Source organism: Staurois parvus, unplaced genomic scaffold (assembly GCF_062004578.1).
Source record: "Staurois parvus isolate SC_StPar_1 unplaced genomic scaffold, SC_StPar_1.0 ptg000438l, whole genome shotgun sequence".
In the NCBI taxonomy this organism is placed as follows: Eukaryota; Metazoa; Chordata; class Amphibia; order Anura; family Ranidae; genus Staurois; species Staurois parvus.
The window spans coordinates 4557229-4573632 of NW_028318234.1; the positions used below are offsets into that span (position 1 = coordinate 4557229).

Here is a 16404-nt window from a genome sequence, read left to right on the forward strand (position 1 = left end):
GAATGGGATGCCGACACAGGGATGCACGCAGTACCTGTGCATCCCCATGCCGGTAAAAAATGGACCATTTCGATTTAGTGTGCTGGCAGTGTGAATGGGCACATAGAGAAATCTGCAATGTTTCCAACTTTAACAAACCTATTCAGGCATGTTTGAGTCTGATTAGTACAGCAGCTAACACTTGGTAGATTCTCATTTTTAGTGACATTTCTAAATTCAATAATGATTTATTAGATCATTACACTGAAGTTGCACTGTATTGCGAAATTTCAGGAAAGAATTTCAGTTTGTTCATTTGAAAATGCAAAGTGGAAGTAAAGGGTTTTAAACATAACTGGAAAACATATCAATATCACATATCACACACTACCATTAGACAAAAATATTTGTATGCAGAACATGGATAGAATAAATGGGATAAATCTGTGCCCTCAAGTAACTTCCATTCTAAGGCAGGGGCCTCCAAACCTTCTAAACAAAGGGCAAGCTTACTGTCCTTCAGACTTTAGGAGGGAGGGGTGGTCTTTGGCCAGCGGGAGTAGAAAAGGTCCCGATTTCAGTGAGGAAAATATATTACCCAAACTGCATGTATGTACCTCATCCCTAATATAGCATAACAAAAGGAACAAAAACTAATGGGACTTTACTGGTACAAAAAACAGACAACCTCATATTCACATATAAAACATATTTATTGAAACACATCTTCCAAAAGCTTCATATAAAAGCAATATTTGGTTAGTAAGCCCAAAAACAACAGCATCATGTATATGTGGCATCTATGTACTCCAGAGGTCGATGCGTTTCGCTTGTTAGCTTCTTCAGGACCCCAAAAAGCTGGAGAAAAAGAGATCTGATGCCCTAACTGGAAGATGCATATGTTAAATACAACTTTAGTCATACAGTTATAATTTTACAAAAATCTTTACAAGAACCTTCTCTTCAGTGGGGAAAAAAGAATGCCCTATTGTGTCAGTTGGAGGAATTGTTACCCATCATTGATGCCATTGAACCCCATCATTGGTGTCATTGGGAGGAATTGTGTCCCATCTCTGGTGACAATGGAAGGAGCTGTGCCCCCTTCATTGGTGTAAATAGGGAGAATTATGCCCGATTGTTGGTATCATTGGATGAAATAGTGCCCCAAGGGCCAGATAAGCAAGCAAATCTGGCCATCGGGACGCAGTTTGAAGACCACTGATCTAAGGTCTCACATACATACATACATACATACATACATACATACATATACTAATTTAGACAGGAGCCATCTAATCTACCAGCATGACTTTGAAATGTGAGAGGAAACCAGATTACCTTAAAGTGTTACTAAACCCACAACAGTAAAATCAGTCTGTATATGCAGTAAAGCATGCTTGTTATACTCACTGTGGAACCTAAGGGGTTAATCCTCCGCATTGTGTAAAAACATTGTTCGATCCTGACTTATTTGATTCTCCCCTTTTTCCAGTACCCCCCTCTTATCTCCTGATAAGACATATCGTGTGGAGTCACTCTGCACATGCTCAGTTTGGTGTGTATTGCTAGAGGGGTTTTTTTTCTTGGGAGAGTGCATGTGATCAGCACAGGGCCAATCAGCACTGTCCAGACAGAGGTCAAGGGCTCTGCATCCTCCTAGAGAAAAATGAAAACTAATACAAGCATTAGGAAAACTCATACAAGCTCTTGCACACAGGGCGTTTTTGCAGCCACTTTTAGGGGCGTCAAGTGTTTTTTTTTTTTTTACTGCTTCCAAACGGCCCTCCAGGTTATCCTATGTGTCCATGCACACGTAGACTTTAAGAAGCTTTTAGTAGCAGTAGCATTTACCAGCAGGAAAAAAAACCCAGGGCCAGTGTGTCCAGGAGCAGCAGCATTTTGGCAGAATAAATGATCATTTTGGCCAATGAAATTAATCAACGCCCAAGCGCTTGACGCTTGTAAACGTGCCTAAATGCTTGTAAAAGTATTAGATATTTTTACAAGCTTCAGGCTTTTTTTCTGCAAAAACGTTGATAGTAGGACGGCTTCTAGGATAGTTTTTTAACATCTTTTGTACATGAGGCCCTAACATGTTCTCGGCTGGACACTGATAGAAGTCACAAGACTGCTCTAACTGCTGATGAGAAACAATATTTAGCACTTTATATTTAGTAAAATAATTGCATTTCCATTTTCTGTGTTCTGTGGGAAACCAGATATAGTGAAAGCAAAGTCATGGGTATAACAACACAAGGTAATCCACACAAGCACAGAGGGAACATGCAAACTCCATGTAGACAGCATACAGACAAGGAAACCGAGGACAATAGCGATGCAAGGTTGCTAGGACGCTGCCGGTCTTTGTCCTAGAAACCAAAGAAATAAATGTAAAACACGTTCAAATATGTATATTACAGTAAAGAACACGTAACATCCCCCTTTTCCTGTGTGCCAACCTTGAGTTGTTCTTAATTACTTCCCATTTGGTTATCTGGGAACAGAGAGTAATTCTTTTGTAATCTCTTGCAGCCATAGTGACAGATTCTCAAAGTGGCAGCAGTGAGAACTACCGGAATCTTGCACACATGTGGGTACTTGTATCAAAACTGGCACAAGTCTTTTATGAATTAGGCACAGGCCACACCACCAGAAAGTGATGTTACTGCTTAATTGAATTCCCTTGCATAGGTTCTATTTGTAAAACAGGGAATGTAACTTACAGCAAACATTCTCAGGGGGAGAATCTTCCAGGTCCATGTGTTTTCAAAGGCGGTGACTAATTCTCAACCAGAGAATGTGTGCTGCAAATCACATTCACTGCTTTATTTATAGCATGTATACCTATATATAATATTGCTGTCAAATGTACATTTTACAGAGGGATACTACAATTTAATAGTGTGCATAGGTGTTTAAAGCTGAAGTTTAGGTAGGATTATTTTTGGATGGCTACATTTGCAGCACCCCTCTGACTCCTGGAGGCATAGTGGCACCTCCAGGGACAGGGGTGGGCCAGCATTTCTCCCCAAGGCTGAGTCCATGACTAAGATGGGGGGACTGAAAAAATGCTGACAGTCACTTTCTGTCTTTTAGAAGCTTTATTGGGCAACACACAGATGAGGGTAAGCTGTCCCAGATACGCAAGCAGATCACTTACAGACTCTTCCAGATCCATGTCTCAGCCTCACAGTGTCAGAATCTTTAAGCCAATCCGGCAACACTGTAGGCAGCATCCTAGCTGGTACACAGACTTCTAGGCTCTGTGCATCCTCCTAAGGCAGTCTACTAGACCCTTCTCAGAAACCAGCCTTCATCCTGGCTTTCTTCAGCAAGGTCCTCCTCCAAAGTCAGCTATGCCACCCCCACCCCAGCCTGGAGCTCCAGTGAGCGCTGGAGGGGCAGAGAGCAGTGACTGACAGTCACCGTTCTGTGCTCAGAGCTGACCGAGAACTGAGCAATCAGCAGTCATGTGATTGCTAAATTAGGTGCTAACGGGAGACAACTTCATCAAACCGGTGCTGTAGCAGAGATGAGTATGTATGTTTGTTTTTTTCACACTCCTATAAGGCACATTAAGGGGTCTTTATTTGTTTATGATGTAATGCAACAGAAGTGATTGATTGCCACAACTATGACAATTGTCCCTTAAAATCCAGCTCAGTACTTTAACTATTGGCCCTAAACATATACGTATGTAAATCAGGTGATCTGACTTCTTTATGAAATTTTCTGTTCAGTATGTCTGTTCACAGTCAGTGACTCAGAAAGTAGTGATCGCAGAGATAACCAAGGAACGAGTATTTTTCAAAAAAGGTTGGCAATGGAAGCCTCCATTTTTCTTTCAGTACTGATTTTCTTTAAGCTGCAATGAAAAGAGCTAGCCTTCAGACACATAAGGGGTTAATGCAAGTGCAGCATCAGCAAGCAGACAATGCACAGGAATGTGTCTAATGTATAAAGAGAGATCCATGCCTGCAGTAACAAGTGACCTGATGTGTCAAGGACAGCTCCAACCATCTATATCACTTTGTTTTCAATGAACACAGTACAATTTCACATCAATACAATTTAACAACATCAAGTGACCATAGTTACCCAAACATTTTTTTGTGTGTCCCGCTGATCTTGGTTTCATTTTGTCTCTAGGCGCTGGACTTCCCAGACTTTGGGACTAAACCCAACCCCACCTAATGAGTCCAATAAGTACACCCTTACTGGCCACTAAGGTGCTCATGGTGGTATTATGCAGGGCTTAATTCTGGGAAGAGGAATTCGCTTTAAAGATTCCCAAGAGTTTTGTTGTGTACCCGTCTGTTCATGATTTTAAATTGTCTCTAGGTGCTGGGCTTCCCTGACTTTGGGATTAACTCCACCCACACTTACTGGCTAATAGAATGTTTATGGTGGTGGTGGGCAAGGCTTAGGTCTGGGAAGAGGACTAAGCCCTAAAGATACCTAAGAGCTTCTGTGTGTGCCCTTTGATGTTGGTTTTACATTGTCTATAGGTGCTGAAATTCCCTGACTTGGGACTAAACCCCACCAACCTACCATCTTCTTGTCCAATTAGGGCACAATTATTGAACAGTAAGATGATTATGTTGGTGGACAAGTTTTAACTCTGGAAAATGGGCTAAACCCTAAAGACACCAAGAGCTTCTTTATGTTCCCCTCTGGTCTTGGTTTTACATTATCTGTAGGGACGTCTTTGACATTGGGACTAAACTTTACCCACCTACCATCTTCATGTGGTGGTGAGCAGAACTTGGGAAGCTCTGGAAAAAGGGCTAAATCTTACATTTATGGAAGTCTTTTCCTGGGCAACAAAGTTAATATAGGATTAGAGGGTGCACAGAACAAAGATAATAGTAATAACTTGTTCTGCCTTTTTTTAGGTGGGACTATTATCAGTATGGCTGACACTTCAGTTTAACCTTAAAAATGACACCTCCTCATAAACTTGGTATTTTGGTATTGTTCTTTTACTTCTTAAAAGAAAATTCATGTGTAGAAATCTATCAGTATGTTACATTCTGTGATGATAATAATGCTACTGTTTATTTGACTGACAGAGCCACCAAAGCCAGCCCCACGAGTGCAAACACTGCCAGTGACCAAACCCAGCGAAGGGTTATTTGAAAACCCATTTGGATCAGACTCCTTTGGTGCTCCATTACAAAACTCTGTAAGTAACAGTCTAGTTTTCTACATTATGAAGTAAGGGCACAGTATCAACATAGACCTAAAGTTCAAAATGACACTGAACCCACTTTCCTCATCTGCTACACTATACCAACAAAAAGTAACTCCAAGCTGTAAAATGTCTTTATTGAAGATAATAGTGCTAAAAGTGGAAATTCAGTCAAACACTAAATATACTTATATCTACTCCCACCCCATTCTAAGCCTATTCTATCTACCCTGTAAAGGAGAGATCTGTATACTCTGTATGCTGAGGGTTCTCTGGTCCGGTCACATGATTGGATTGGATCCGTCGGCAATGCCTGCAGAACCTGGGTGACGATGTCATCCATAGGCATACTGTGGGCAGGCTCTGTTGACTGTCCCTCCTCTACACTGAATCTGGTGCCAGGACCTTATCATGTGACTGGACCAGAATGCCTTCAGAGTACATAAGTATATAAAGCTTACATTTCACAAAGTAGATAGAATAGGCTTAGAATGAGGGTGGGAGGAGATTTTAAGTATAGTTAGTGTTTTAGTGAGCTTGCATTTAAGGCTCCCTCTGGACATATAATGAATGCCTTAAAGCATATGTGAACCTTCACCTTGTAAAATGTTCAGTTTAAAATAGAAATGAAAGGTAAAACATTTGTGTGTATATATATATATATATAGTTGTGTTCAAAATAATAGCAGTCAGACATCACTAACCTGATCAATCACTGTTTTTGGTAGAAATTATATTTCTACATGGCAAATAATTTACTAGCAGGTGTAGTAGAGTAATAGAAATCCAACAGACCCAACAGTCATGACATGCATGCTGCTGATTCTGTGTAATTGAATCACTAATTGAAAGGGGCATGTTCAAAATAATAGCTGTGTGGAGTTCTATTAGTGAGGTCATTCATTCTTTGAAAAACAGGTGGCAATTATTGCCCTTATTTAAGGAAGGAAGGCAGCAAATGTTGTACATGCTGGTTACAGTGCATTTCTCTCTGAAATTCTAAGGAAAATGGATCGTTCCAGACATTGTTCAGAAGAACAGCATAGCTTGATTAAAAAGTTGATTGGAGAGGGGAAAACATATAAAGAAGTGCAGAAAATGATAGGCTGCTCAGCTAAAATGATCGCAAATGCTTAAAATGGCAACCAAAACCTGAAAGATGTGGAAAAAAGCAAAAAACTACCATTCGAATGGATAGAAGAATACCCAAAATGGCAAGGACTCAGCCAACAATCAGCTCCAGGAAGATCAAAGAAGGTCTAAAGTTACCTGTGAGTACTGTTACAATTAGAAGATGCCTATGTGAAGCCAAGCTATCTGCAAGAAGCCCCCGCAAAGTCCCACTGTTGAAAAAAAGACGTGCTGAATAGGTTACAATTTGCCAAAGAGCACATTGACTGGCCTAAAGAGAAATGGCGCAACATTTTGTGGACTGATGAAAGTAAGATTGTTCTTTTTGGGTCTAGTGGCCGGAGACAGTTTGTCAGACGACCCCCAAACACTGAATTCAAGCCACAGTACACTGTGAAGACAGTGAAGCATGGTGGCACAAGCATCATGATATGGGGATGTTTCTCATACTACGGTGTTGGGCCTATTTATCGCATACCAGGGATCATGGATCCGTTTGAATACATCAGAATACTTGAAGAGGTCATGCTGCCTTATGCTGAAGAGGAAATGCCCTTGAAATGGGTGTTCCAATAAGACAACGACGCCAAACACACCAGTAAACGTGCAACATCTTGGTTCCAGACCAACAAGATTGACGTTATGGAGTGGCCAGCCCAATCCCCAGATCTTAATCCAATAGAAAACTTGTGGGGTGACATCAAAAATGCAGTTTCTGAGGCAAAACCAAGAAATAGAGAAGAACTGTGGAATGTAGTCCAATCATCCTGGGCTGGAATATCTGTTTACAGGTGCCAGAAGTTGGGTGACTCCATGCAACACAGATGTACAGCAGTTCTCAGAAACAGTGCTTATACAACCAAATATTCATTAAGTGATTCAAAGGAAAGCAAAATCTTCAAACATTTTTCAGATTATATAGTGAATGTTTGAGTTTGTAAAGAAGAATACAAACACTGTTTTTTGAACAGTCTAATATTCACTTTTCTACAATTTTTTTTAGAGGAACAACACAAATGTGATATATTTTTTTTCATGTTTTGATTTGGAATAGAATGTGTAGTGTTCCCAATGCATTTGTGTGTATGGAAATAAAAGCTATTAGAAGGATTTTGAGCTTTATTCACTTTTTTCAACATTATTTTGAACACAACTGTATACACACACACTCACCGGACACTTTATTAGGTACACCCATTCAACTGCATGGTAACACAAATTGCTAATCAGCCAATCACATGGCAGCCACTCAGTGCATTCAGGTATTTAGACATGGTGAAGACAACTTTCTGAAGTTCAAAATGAGCATCAGAATGGGGAAGAAAAGGGAATCCATTTGTGGCTGCCCCTGCTTGAGAGACGTCAATCATTAGATCAACTTCTATCAAATGTGGATGTTGGAAACATTTCTTGATGAACGGCTGCAGCCACTGATTAGTGTCTTACAAAAACCCGCTGTCAGAATACGTGTCAGCGGGGAAATCCTACATATATCTTGCTTGTGTAAGTGGAGGAATCAATTAATTTTTTTTTCATTCAGCACACTGGCTGAATGAAAAAAAAAAAAGTACCCATCTATGGCCATCTTTAGTGTGCATGATTAAATATTTGGTTCAGTACATTTTAGGGTGGGATTTTCATTTATGAAAAGACAGCCTTCAAAATCTGCATTTGCTTAGTGGAAATAACACGGGGGGCGAGTCACTGGGCTTGACTCTGGGGATAGCTTGAATCTCTCTCTCTTTGCGGGTGGGAAGGCAGGCGAGCGGGCAGGATGGGGGAGTTGAGCACTGGTCATATGAGCTGTAATTGCACAGCCCGCTTTCGGGACAGCTCCTCTCTCTTGAAAGAATGTGGAGCCTCCCCCTTTCCACTTTCCTGCCAAGGAAAGCATGCTGTTACAGCTCTGCCGCCTGCTGCTGTCCCTCACATTACAGCTGCTGTCAGTAAATACAGAAAATGTGTAGCTTGTATGGTGACACATACTGTGTGCCCTGCTATACCCTGTACCCTACTATGTGCCCCGTATCCTGCTGTGTGCGCAGTGCCCTGCTGTGTGCCCCATATCCTGCTGTGTGCTCTGTGCCTTGCACTCTGCTGTGTGCCCCGTACCCTGCTGTGTGCGCAGTGCCCTTCTCTGTGCTCTGTACCCTGCTGTGTGCCCCGTGCCCTGCTGTGTGCTCTGTGCCCTGAAGTGTACCCTGCTGTGTTCTCTGTACCCTGCTGTTTGCTCTGTGTTCTGCTGTGTGCCCTGTACCCTGTTGTGTGCCCTGTACCCTGTTGTGTGCCCCGTACCCTGTTGTGTGCCCCGTACCCTGCTGTGTGCCCTGCTGTGTGTCCCGTGTCCTGCTGTGTACCCTGCTGTGTGCCCTGTGCCCTGCTGTGTGCCCCGTGCCCTGCTGTGTACCCTGCTGTGTGCTCTGTGCCCTGCTGTGTACCCTGCTGTGTGCCCTGTACTCTGCTGTGTGCTCTGTGCCCTGTTGTGTACCCTGCTGTGTGCCCCGTGCCCTGCTGTGTGCCCCGTGCCCTGCTGTGTGCCCCCTTCTCACTTTAACCAGAGAGGGAGCAGGGTTATTCTCACTTTTGTTTTTTCTCCATTAGTATAGTAGAGCAGGTATAGAAGCCCTTATTTCATTTCTAGGATGCACATGAGATGATTATGTGATATAGGAAGGGTGTACTGTGGAAAATTTGTTTTGTTTCTAGAACATTGAAGGGTATTTACGCTTGATACACTAAGCTTGATACACTAAAATAGCACAACTCAGTTGTTATACATATGTAGTAACATATAAAATATAAAATATGCCTGCCTCCACCTCTCCTCTGCAGTCTGTACCAAGTCCATGATCCCCCTAAGGCTATGATTGTGATTATGACGATACACTGTGACCCTAATTAACCCTTTGCTTACTGGGCCCTTAAACCCCCTTCATGACCAGAGCGCTTTTTGCAATATATGCAGTGTTGGATTTGTTTTAAATGTTGCAATGGTTTTGCGGCTCCCAGTCTTTTTTTCCCTCTCGGAAACGGGTCCAAGTGGCTCTTTATGTCTTAAAGGTTGCAGACCCCTGCCCTAGACTGAACCCCCCATGTGCAAAGGAGCTGAGTGTGCTGCAGGGATCCTTATGTACAGATTTGATCTCAAGCGACCCTCAAAGGGACCGGTTTTATAACGGGGTCCAGAGACCAGGAAAAAGGAAGGATGGCCCCCAGTGGTTCTAAAGTGGTGGAGGACCAGGAGAGTGGAGGAACCCCAATTCATTAATCATTATAAGTGCATTCCAATTTTTCTTAAGGTGAGAGTTCTGTGAGCACTGAGGTGGCACAACCTGCATGTATGCAGACCTTTAAGAGATGGTGATGGTTTTGTGAGCACTTGAGGAATTCTATGGAATTGTAAAGGAAGTTGATGTAAAATCTTATCCACATTCACTGTTCTAATTCAAACTGCAATGACTTCCTTTATGGACATTGTATTTTGATTACAATGTTTGATTATTTGGTACATATGCTTCACATTAGCAACACGGCATTAGGTTTATTGGTTTATACATATGTATTGCTTCCTGACAGGCCCCAGTTTTACCTCCTTGAAATATTACCTTACAATGCGTATTTTATTAGAGCTCAGACCACTTATTCATGTAAATGAGTAGGAACAGACAAAGGAAATTCCTGCCAAATGGATGTCCTCACTTTGTCTTCCAAAACAGTGAAAGGCCGAGACATAGCGTTATTGGCAATCCCAGTTATTGGCACTTACTGCTAGCTTGTGTCTGTTCTCTTACAGAATTCACAGAAAAGGGGAAACAATACAAGCTGTTCACAATGGTTCCGAATGTTAAAAGAGAACTGATTGATAGAATGTAGAGCCTTATTACTCTTAGCAACCACATCACATTCTAGTTTTCTAGACTATGTTGAAAAACAAGAGCAAACATTTAATTATTGGTTGTTATTGAAAATAGCACTGTCTTTGATTGGCCACAGTTTATAGATGTGGCCACTATTCAGCAATGATCTATAACACCATAGAGCTCACAAATTATCGTCAAGCCAATGCTAGCGATATTTTAGGCAGTGGTAACCAGTGGGACGGTCTTTATATATTGACTTTTACATTTTTTTGGTGACGTGTGTTAAAATAACACACGATTTGGTAAAATACCACAAGAAATACCAACAATGTGAGCAAATCATATTAGTAAATTAGCCAATGAGATATTTCAAGGCAGATGGTGGTTGGTTTACTAAAATGGGAGAGTGCAAAATCTGGTGCAGCTCTGCATAGAAACCAATCAGCTTCCAGGTCTTATTGTCAAAGCTTAATTGAACAAGCTGAAGTTAAAAGCTGATTGGCTGCCATGCACAGCTGCACCAGATTTTGCACTCTTCAGTTTTAGTAATTCAACCCCATGGTGAAAATAATGCACAGTAAAGTAAATAACGAATGCTGTAAAACTTTAGTGAATCGATCACAATTGTGAATTGAGCCCACAATAAAAATGTAATGAAAAACAATGATTGGATTAATACTGCATGTTGTGTCATTCAGGAAAACACTTGTATGAAGTTTCCCTACCACTTTAAAGAGAACCTACTGTTTACTGTGGAAGTCATGCCAAAAAAAGTCTGGCGCGGGGTCAAGGACTGCAGTTAATCATTTCCCCAGCACTCACTTACTGTACTTCATTCTGTACCCTGTATTTGGGTAAAGGCCACCATAGAGAACCCCCCCTTCCCGGTAACTGGTGATCTAATGAACTTAAAGCTGACCTTCACCCATTCCAACAACTTTGTTGCTTCTGATTCATCCCCCTCCCTCTTCCACAATTTGTTAAGCTTTCCATTTTTCCAGTGGTTTCTAACCTTTTTTAGTGCTGAAGCCCAGCACCTCCTGCAAGAAAGCAAGCGAGAATGACATAGGGTCTTCCATTGCTGCCTCCTGAGATGTCCACATCACACATCCTAGGAGGTAGTTCTACTAATGAGCACATGGGATTCTGTGTGTGTGGGCAGAGGATTTCCATGAGTGTGCACAGATTGCATGGGTATCAAGTTTCCAGATGCCAGAGGTGTGTTGCATGCACAGGAAACCCCTGAGCATCTGTAGATGTGCTGCCACTTTCTGCTGGTCCCAGAGACTTGGCAGGGACCTTCGGAACATCTGCACATATGCTAGATATTCATAGATGGCAGCGGGGCATCGATGGGCAACAGGATAGGTGAAGGAGCCACACATCCACAGAAAACAGCAGCACATGAGGAAGGGGGGGATCACTAGGCAGCAGGAGAGGTGGAGAAAGCACAGATAAAAAAGAATGGTTGAAGTATTTATAGGGATATTCCAATACTTCAGGTCTTCAGGTACAGCCAGACATGGGACACCTTTGGGTAGCCTAAGGAGAGTCATGATGTGGCACACATAGGTGAAATATATTAAAACCGGAGCTTGCAAAATCTGGTGCCGCATAGCACCCTAGGCTGTCAGAAAGTGGGTTGAAGATAACCAGTGCTAGATCATAGAGTATTGAGTCTGGGGTGAGACAATGCTGGAGATAGTGGGGGTTATATAATAAATCTGGAAGTGCAAAATCTGGTGCAGCTCTGCATAGAAACCAGCCAGCTTCAAGGTTTTATTATCAAAGCTTAATTGAAAACAAAAGGTGAAGTTAGAAGCTGATTTGCTACCATGCACAGCTGCACCAGATTCTAAGTACACAAGTTTTAGTAAATCTCCCTCAAGTTTATCGTTTGGCTGTACTTCTCTTGTGGATCATAGGAGTGCAGTTGGTTCTGCACTTCTGTGACCCGTTTTCAGCCAAACAGCGGACTGTCCAGTCCAGGCTGGGGAAAGAACCTGACCATATGATTGGGATCTACCCAGGGGCCTGGACTGGCCCCTGGCTCTGCCATTCAGGGATCCGCTGAGAGCATGAACCAGCCTCTCCCGCCCCCTCCACAGCCCACAGCTCCACATTTCATATTCCTAATATGTGGCTGCTGTACCATGTACTTGTATGATTGTATGAAGCAGGTGAACACACCGTGGTCAGTTCTGTGCTGGGAACTCTGCCTGCTTTCCTCCAATCTTCTGGTGATCAGACTTGTCCTGACACCCTCCCCCTGCCACGCACAGCCAATCACTGGGAAGATCAGTGTAATGCTGTTTCTCCTTCAGCTATTATACAGCTGAGAGCAGAGAAAAGCGACCACGTATTTATATCTATACACAAATGTTTTGCCTTTTATTTATATTTTAAACTGAATAGGTTGTTTTACAAAGTGAGGGTTTACGTATACTTTAAGAATACAGGTTCTCGGAGGGCGCATGCGCGGCCGGCTCTGATGGACGCTCTGATCTGAGAGCTCCGTCCACCCGCCAGCACTAACCCGGCACATACCAGCCCAGGGAGATAATAACCTGGGGAGTGCCCGCACCTCTCCAAGCATGCCCCGCCGACGGAAAACCCCCGAACAGCCGGGGAAACTCACTAAATTCTTCCCGGCCGTCACGCCGGGAACCCAAGATGGCGCCGGCAGCAGCGTCCAGGGAGACAGCAGGAGGCCTGAGGGGGACTACAATGCCCAGCAAACAGATGCCAGGCTGCGGCATTCGCTTTATCCAGGGGACCCCGGTGAGTTGTCACCCCCACTGTCCCCCACAACTAGTAGCCCAGCCAAGTCTCGGCCACGCCTAGACCATGACTTTGAACCCTCACTCCAGGCCCTAAACCTTCCGCCTATGCCACCCCACGCAGTATTGCCCGACATAGATTCGTTCCCAGCGTCGGATCAGCCGCTGACGGAAATCTCTATGAAAAGTATGCTGACATCACTGCGACAAACATTATATAATGATATCTCCACATCGCTGAGTCAAATCACTGCTGCGGTACAGCGACAGGAAAGTAGAATTCGCCATATTGAGATTAACATGAGTGATGTAATAACAGCACACAATGATCTGATCGATGCTCACGCTGACCACACATCAGACATCGAACAAATTAACCTAAAATTGGCTGACTTGGAAGATCGATCAAGACGCAACAACATTAAATTTAGAGGGATCCCCGAATCAGTCACTCATGAGACACTATTACCCTACTTACAGCAATATATCAAATTCTTTATCCCATCAATTCCTGACCTGGAGCTAGCAATTGATCGTGCTCACCGATTGCCAAAACCGACATTTTTGTCAGCATCTATTCCAAGAGATGTATTAGCCCGTATACATTTCTACCATGTTAAAGAAAGAATCATGATGGCTGCCAGGAATCCATCCCCGGTCCCTCCATCACATGCTAATCTCCGACTATACGCGGATTTATCTAAAGCCACACTCCTTAATAGGAAAAAAATGATTTCCATAACCAAAGCTCTGAGAAACCATGGTATATCATACCAATGGGGTTTCCCCACAAAGCTCACAATACGGCACCTTGGCAGAATTTTTACGGTAAAAACCCTGGAAGCAGGCCTGGACCTACTTAAAGCCTGGAATATCCTTCCCGCGGATGTACATGGAACTGTATCTGCCTCCATTCAACATATGGAGGCATCATAACCAGGAAGCGGCACACTTTCTCCTTAAACAAACGTACTCTTCTCCCTAGAGGCTTTTTTTTTCCAACATACCATTTTCTGGCGATCGGCCAAAACTCGATGTTACCTGTTCAACATTTTTCTAATTGGCATGACCCCTTTGGTGGTCAAAGCCTGTTCTCACCTCCCAGTTCCCAAGTAGCAATGGATACTACTTGGTCTACTTGCATTTCTTGCAAGTGTTTTTTTACTGTTTTTTGTATCCTTACCTTCCCCCAGTTGAGGCACCATCAGACACGCAGCTACAACCCCAGCTATGAATACCCCGCACATGTCTGGAAAGCTCACCCTATTTCTTCAATCGAGCCTAAATCAATCTACAATAGCTTCACCTTACTCGCTCTCATAGAAATATCTGTTAACCTACGATCCCTTCACATAACGCTCTGACTAATTGTGAACTCAGAGAAAATACGTACCAATGATTAATATCACATCTCTCAACGTACGAGGCCTAAACTCGCCGTTCAAGAGATCGATGCTAGCCAAAGAAGCCCGGAAATCCCAAGCCGACATACTCTTCATACAAGAATCCCACTTCGCTACAGGAAAAACTCCCAAATTATTTCTTCACCGCTTCACCCAAATATTTTTGGCAACCAACATCCAAAAGAAGAATGGAGTTCTTACTGCCATTAACGACTCTGTTTCATGCCGCATCATTTCGCAAACAGCCGATCCACAAGGGCGCTACCACATACTTGTATGCCAGCTTAATGACATAACCTACACCTTAGTGAACGTCTACGGCCCAAACTGCAAGCAGATGCGCTTCTATCATAAGCTCCACAAAGTCGTTGCCCGCCATAAACAAGGCAGACTTATTACACTGTTCAACAAATTTTTATTTTTTGCCAGTTTTGGAAACAAAAGGATCCATTTCTTAATGAATTTCGCATTCTGAGTTCAAATATAACAATGAAATTTGTCAATTGGCTCTAGTTTTTCTGTAAACAGAAAGTTTTCTACTATAGGTGTAATGACTACATAATGCACAATAATTATATAGATAGATGTCTTTCCACAAATATAAAGCAAGTGATATTGACTACATAACAAAGCCTAAATGGCATAATATATTGCATAGGATTACCAAGAAAAATTATAGCCATAAGCTAAGTTGAATCATTTTAATACTTCGGATTCTCACTAGTTTTGTCTTCAGTTTGTGTCGGTTTTGCTTCTCTTGGCTTTTCTCTTGTATTCGAGGAAAGGGCTATCTCTTACAACTGCATGTGACTACACACTTCAGGTTCTTCCTCACTTGACTCAACCATGAAAGATTCTGGTGCTTTAGGAATTGGTAGCCCCTCTCCATGAGGAACTGGACGTATTGCCGATGGAATATTTGGATAGTGCACAGATAACTTTTTCTTCTTATTTAGCCCTTTTGTTGGAGGCACCATACAAAAGTAACAATTACTAACATGATCTGTTGGCTCTCTCCAAATCATTGGCACAGCGAAAGGCATAGATGCCTTTTTTACATTCAACCATTGCTCCAGTGCCGTCCCACAAGAATTGCAGCATATATGTGGTGCCCAGCTCTTGTCCTGGTCTCCTATCTTGCAGCCAAAATACAAGTTGTAGGCTTTCTTAATCTTTCCTGTTATCCTCCTTTTTTGTGAGATAAAAGTTATTTCACCGCAGATATAGCAGAAATTATCTGCTTTATTCACACAAGTTCGAGGCATTACTGAGTAGCCTATATAAGCATAAAACGAAATGTAAAGTCGCTGTCGAACTACAATCAGCTACAGATACTGCAGCTTTTATGCAGTGAAGTTATGCAATTAAAGGCTAATATTGCATCATCTCAGTATACATGCAATTTTCTATTGGTCACCAGTATCAATTGCGCAATATGCAGCTGAAGTTGCATCATAATTTTGAATGGCTTACGTCATTAGATGGGTGAATATATCATGGAAACTAGAGCCAATCAACATTTTTTAGGGTCATTTTCGTTTTCAGCACCCCAAAATTATGTAAGATTAGCTAATTTTATGCCCAAAACTTTTTACCTGTTGAACAGTGTTATTGGTGGTGACTTTAACATCCTGAATAACCCACATCTAGACTCATCCTCCAGCCAAAGACCCGCCAAACTCAACTTTAATCAATTTCTGCATAACCATGACCTGTATGACATCTGGAGATGTCATCACGGTACTGAAAGAGACTACACATACTATTCCCCGCCTCATCTGTCATACTCTAGAATCGATTTTTTTGTGACTGATAAATGGACTCTACAACACGTAACGTCGTCCAAAATCGGGACTATAACTTGGTCTGATCACGCTCCAATCAACTAATCCTTGGACAGCAATCAACGCTCGGCAATCCCGCCCATATGGAGACTAAACTCTGCAATTCTGAAGAATCCAGAGAACCAGAAACATTTGCTAGAAGCCCATAATCTCTTTTTTGACATAAATTCCACCCCTGATATCTCTATCACTACACTCTGGTCGACATACAAAGCT

The 16404-nt window shown here is 42.5% G+C and overlaps 1 protein-coding gene across 2 annotated transcripts in view; it reads left to right on the plus strand.

Moving 5' to 3' along the window:
• The window catches only part of DAB2 (DAB adaptor protein 2), a 251154-nt gene that overhangs the window by 217691 nt on the left and 17059 nt on the right, over positions 1-16404 (plus strand). The window contains exons 13-14 of one of the 2 annotated variants that reach the window (XM_089687821.1): positions 5052-5164; positions 6175-7411. In XM_089687821.1, the coding sequence (XP_089543947.1) occupies positions 5052-5164; positions 6175-6216 (155 nt within the window). In that variant the 3' untranslated portion in view covers positions 6217-7411. Of the gene's footprint in view, positions 1-5051; positions 5165-6174; positions 7412-16404 lie in introns of those variants that run through there. The other variant, XM_089687820.1, reaches the window with a different exon arrangement.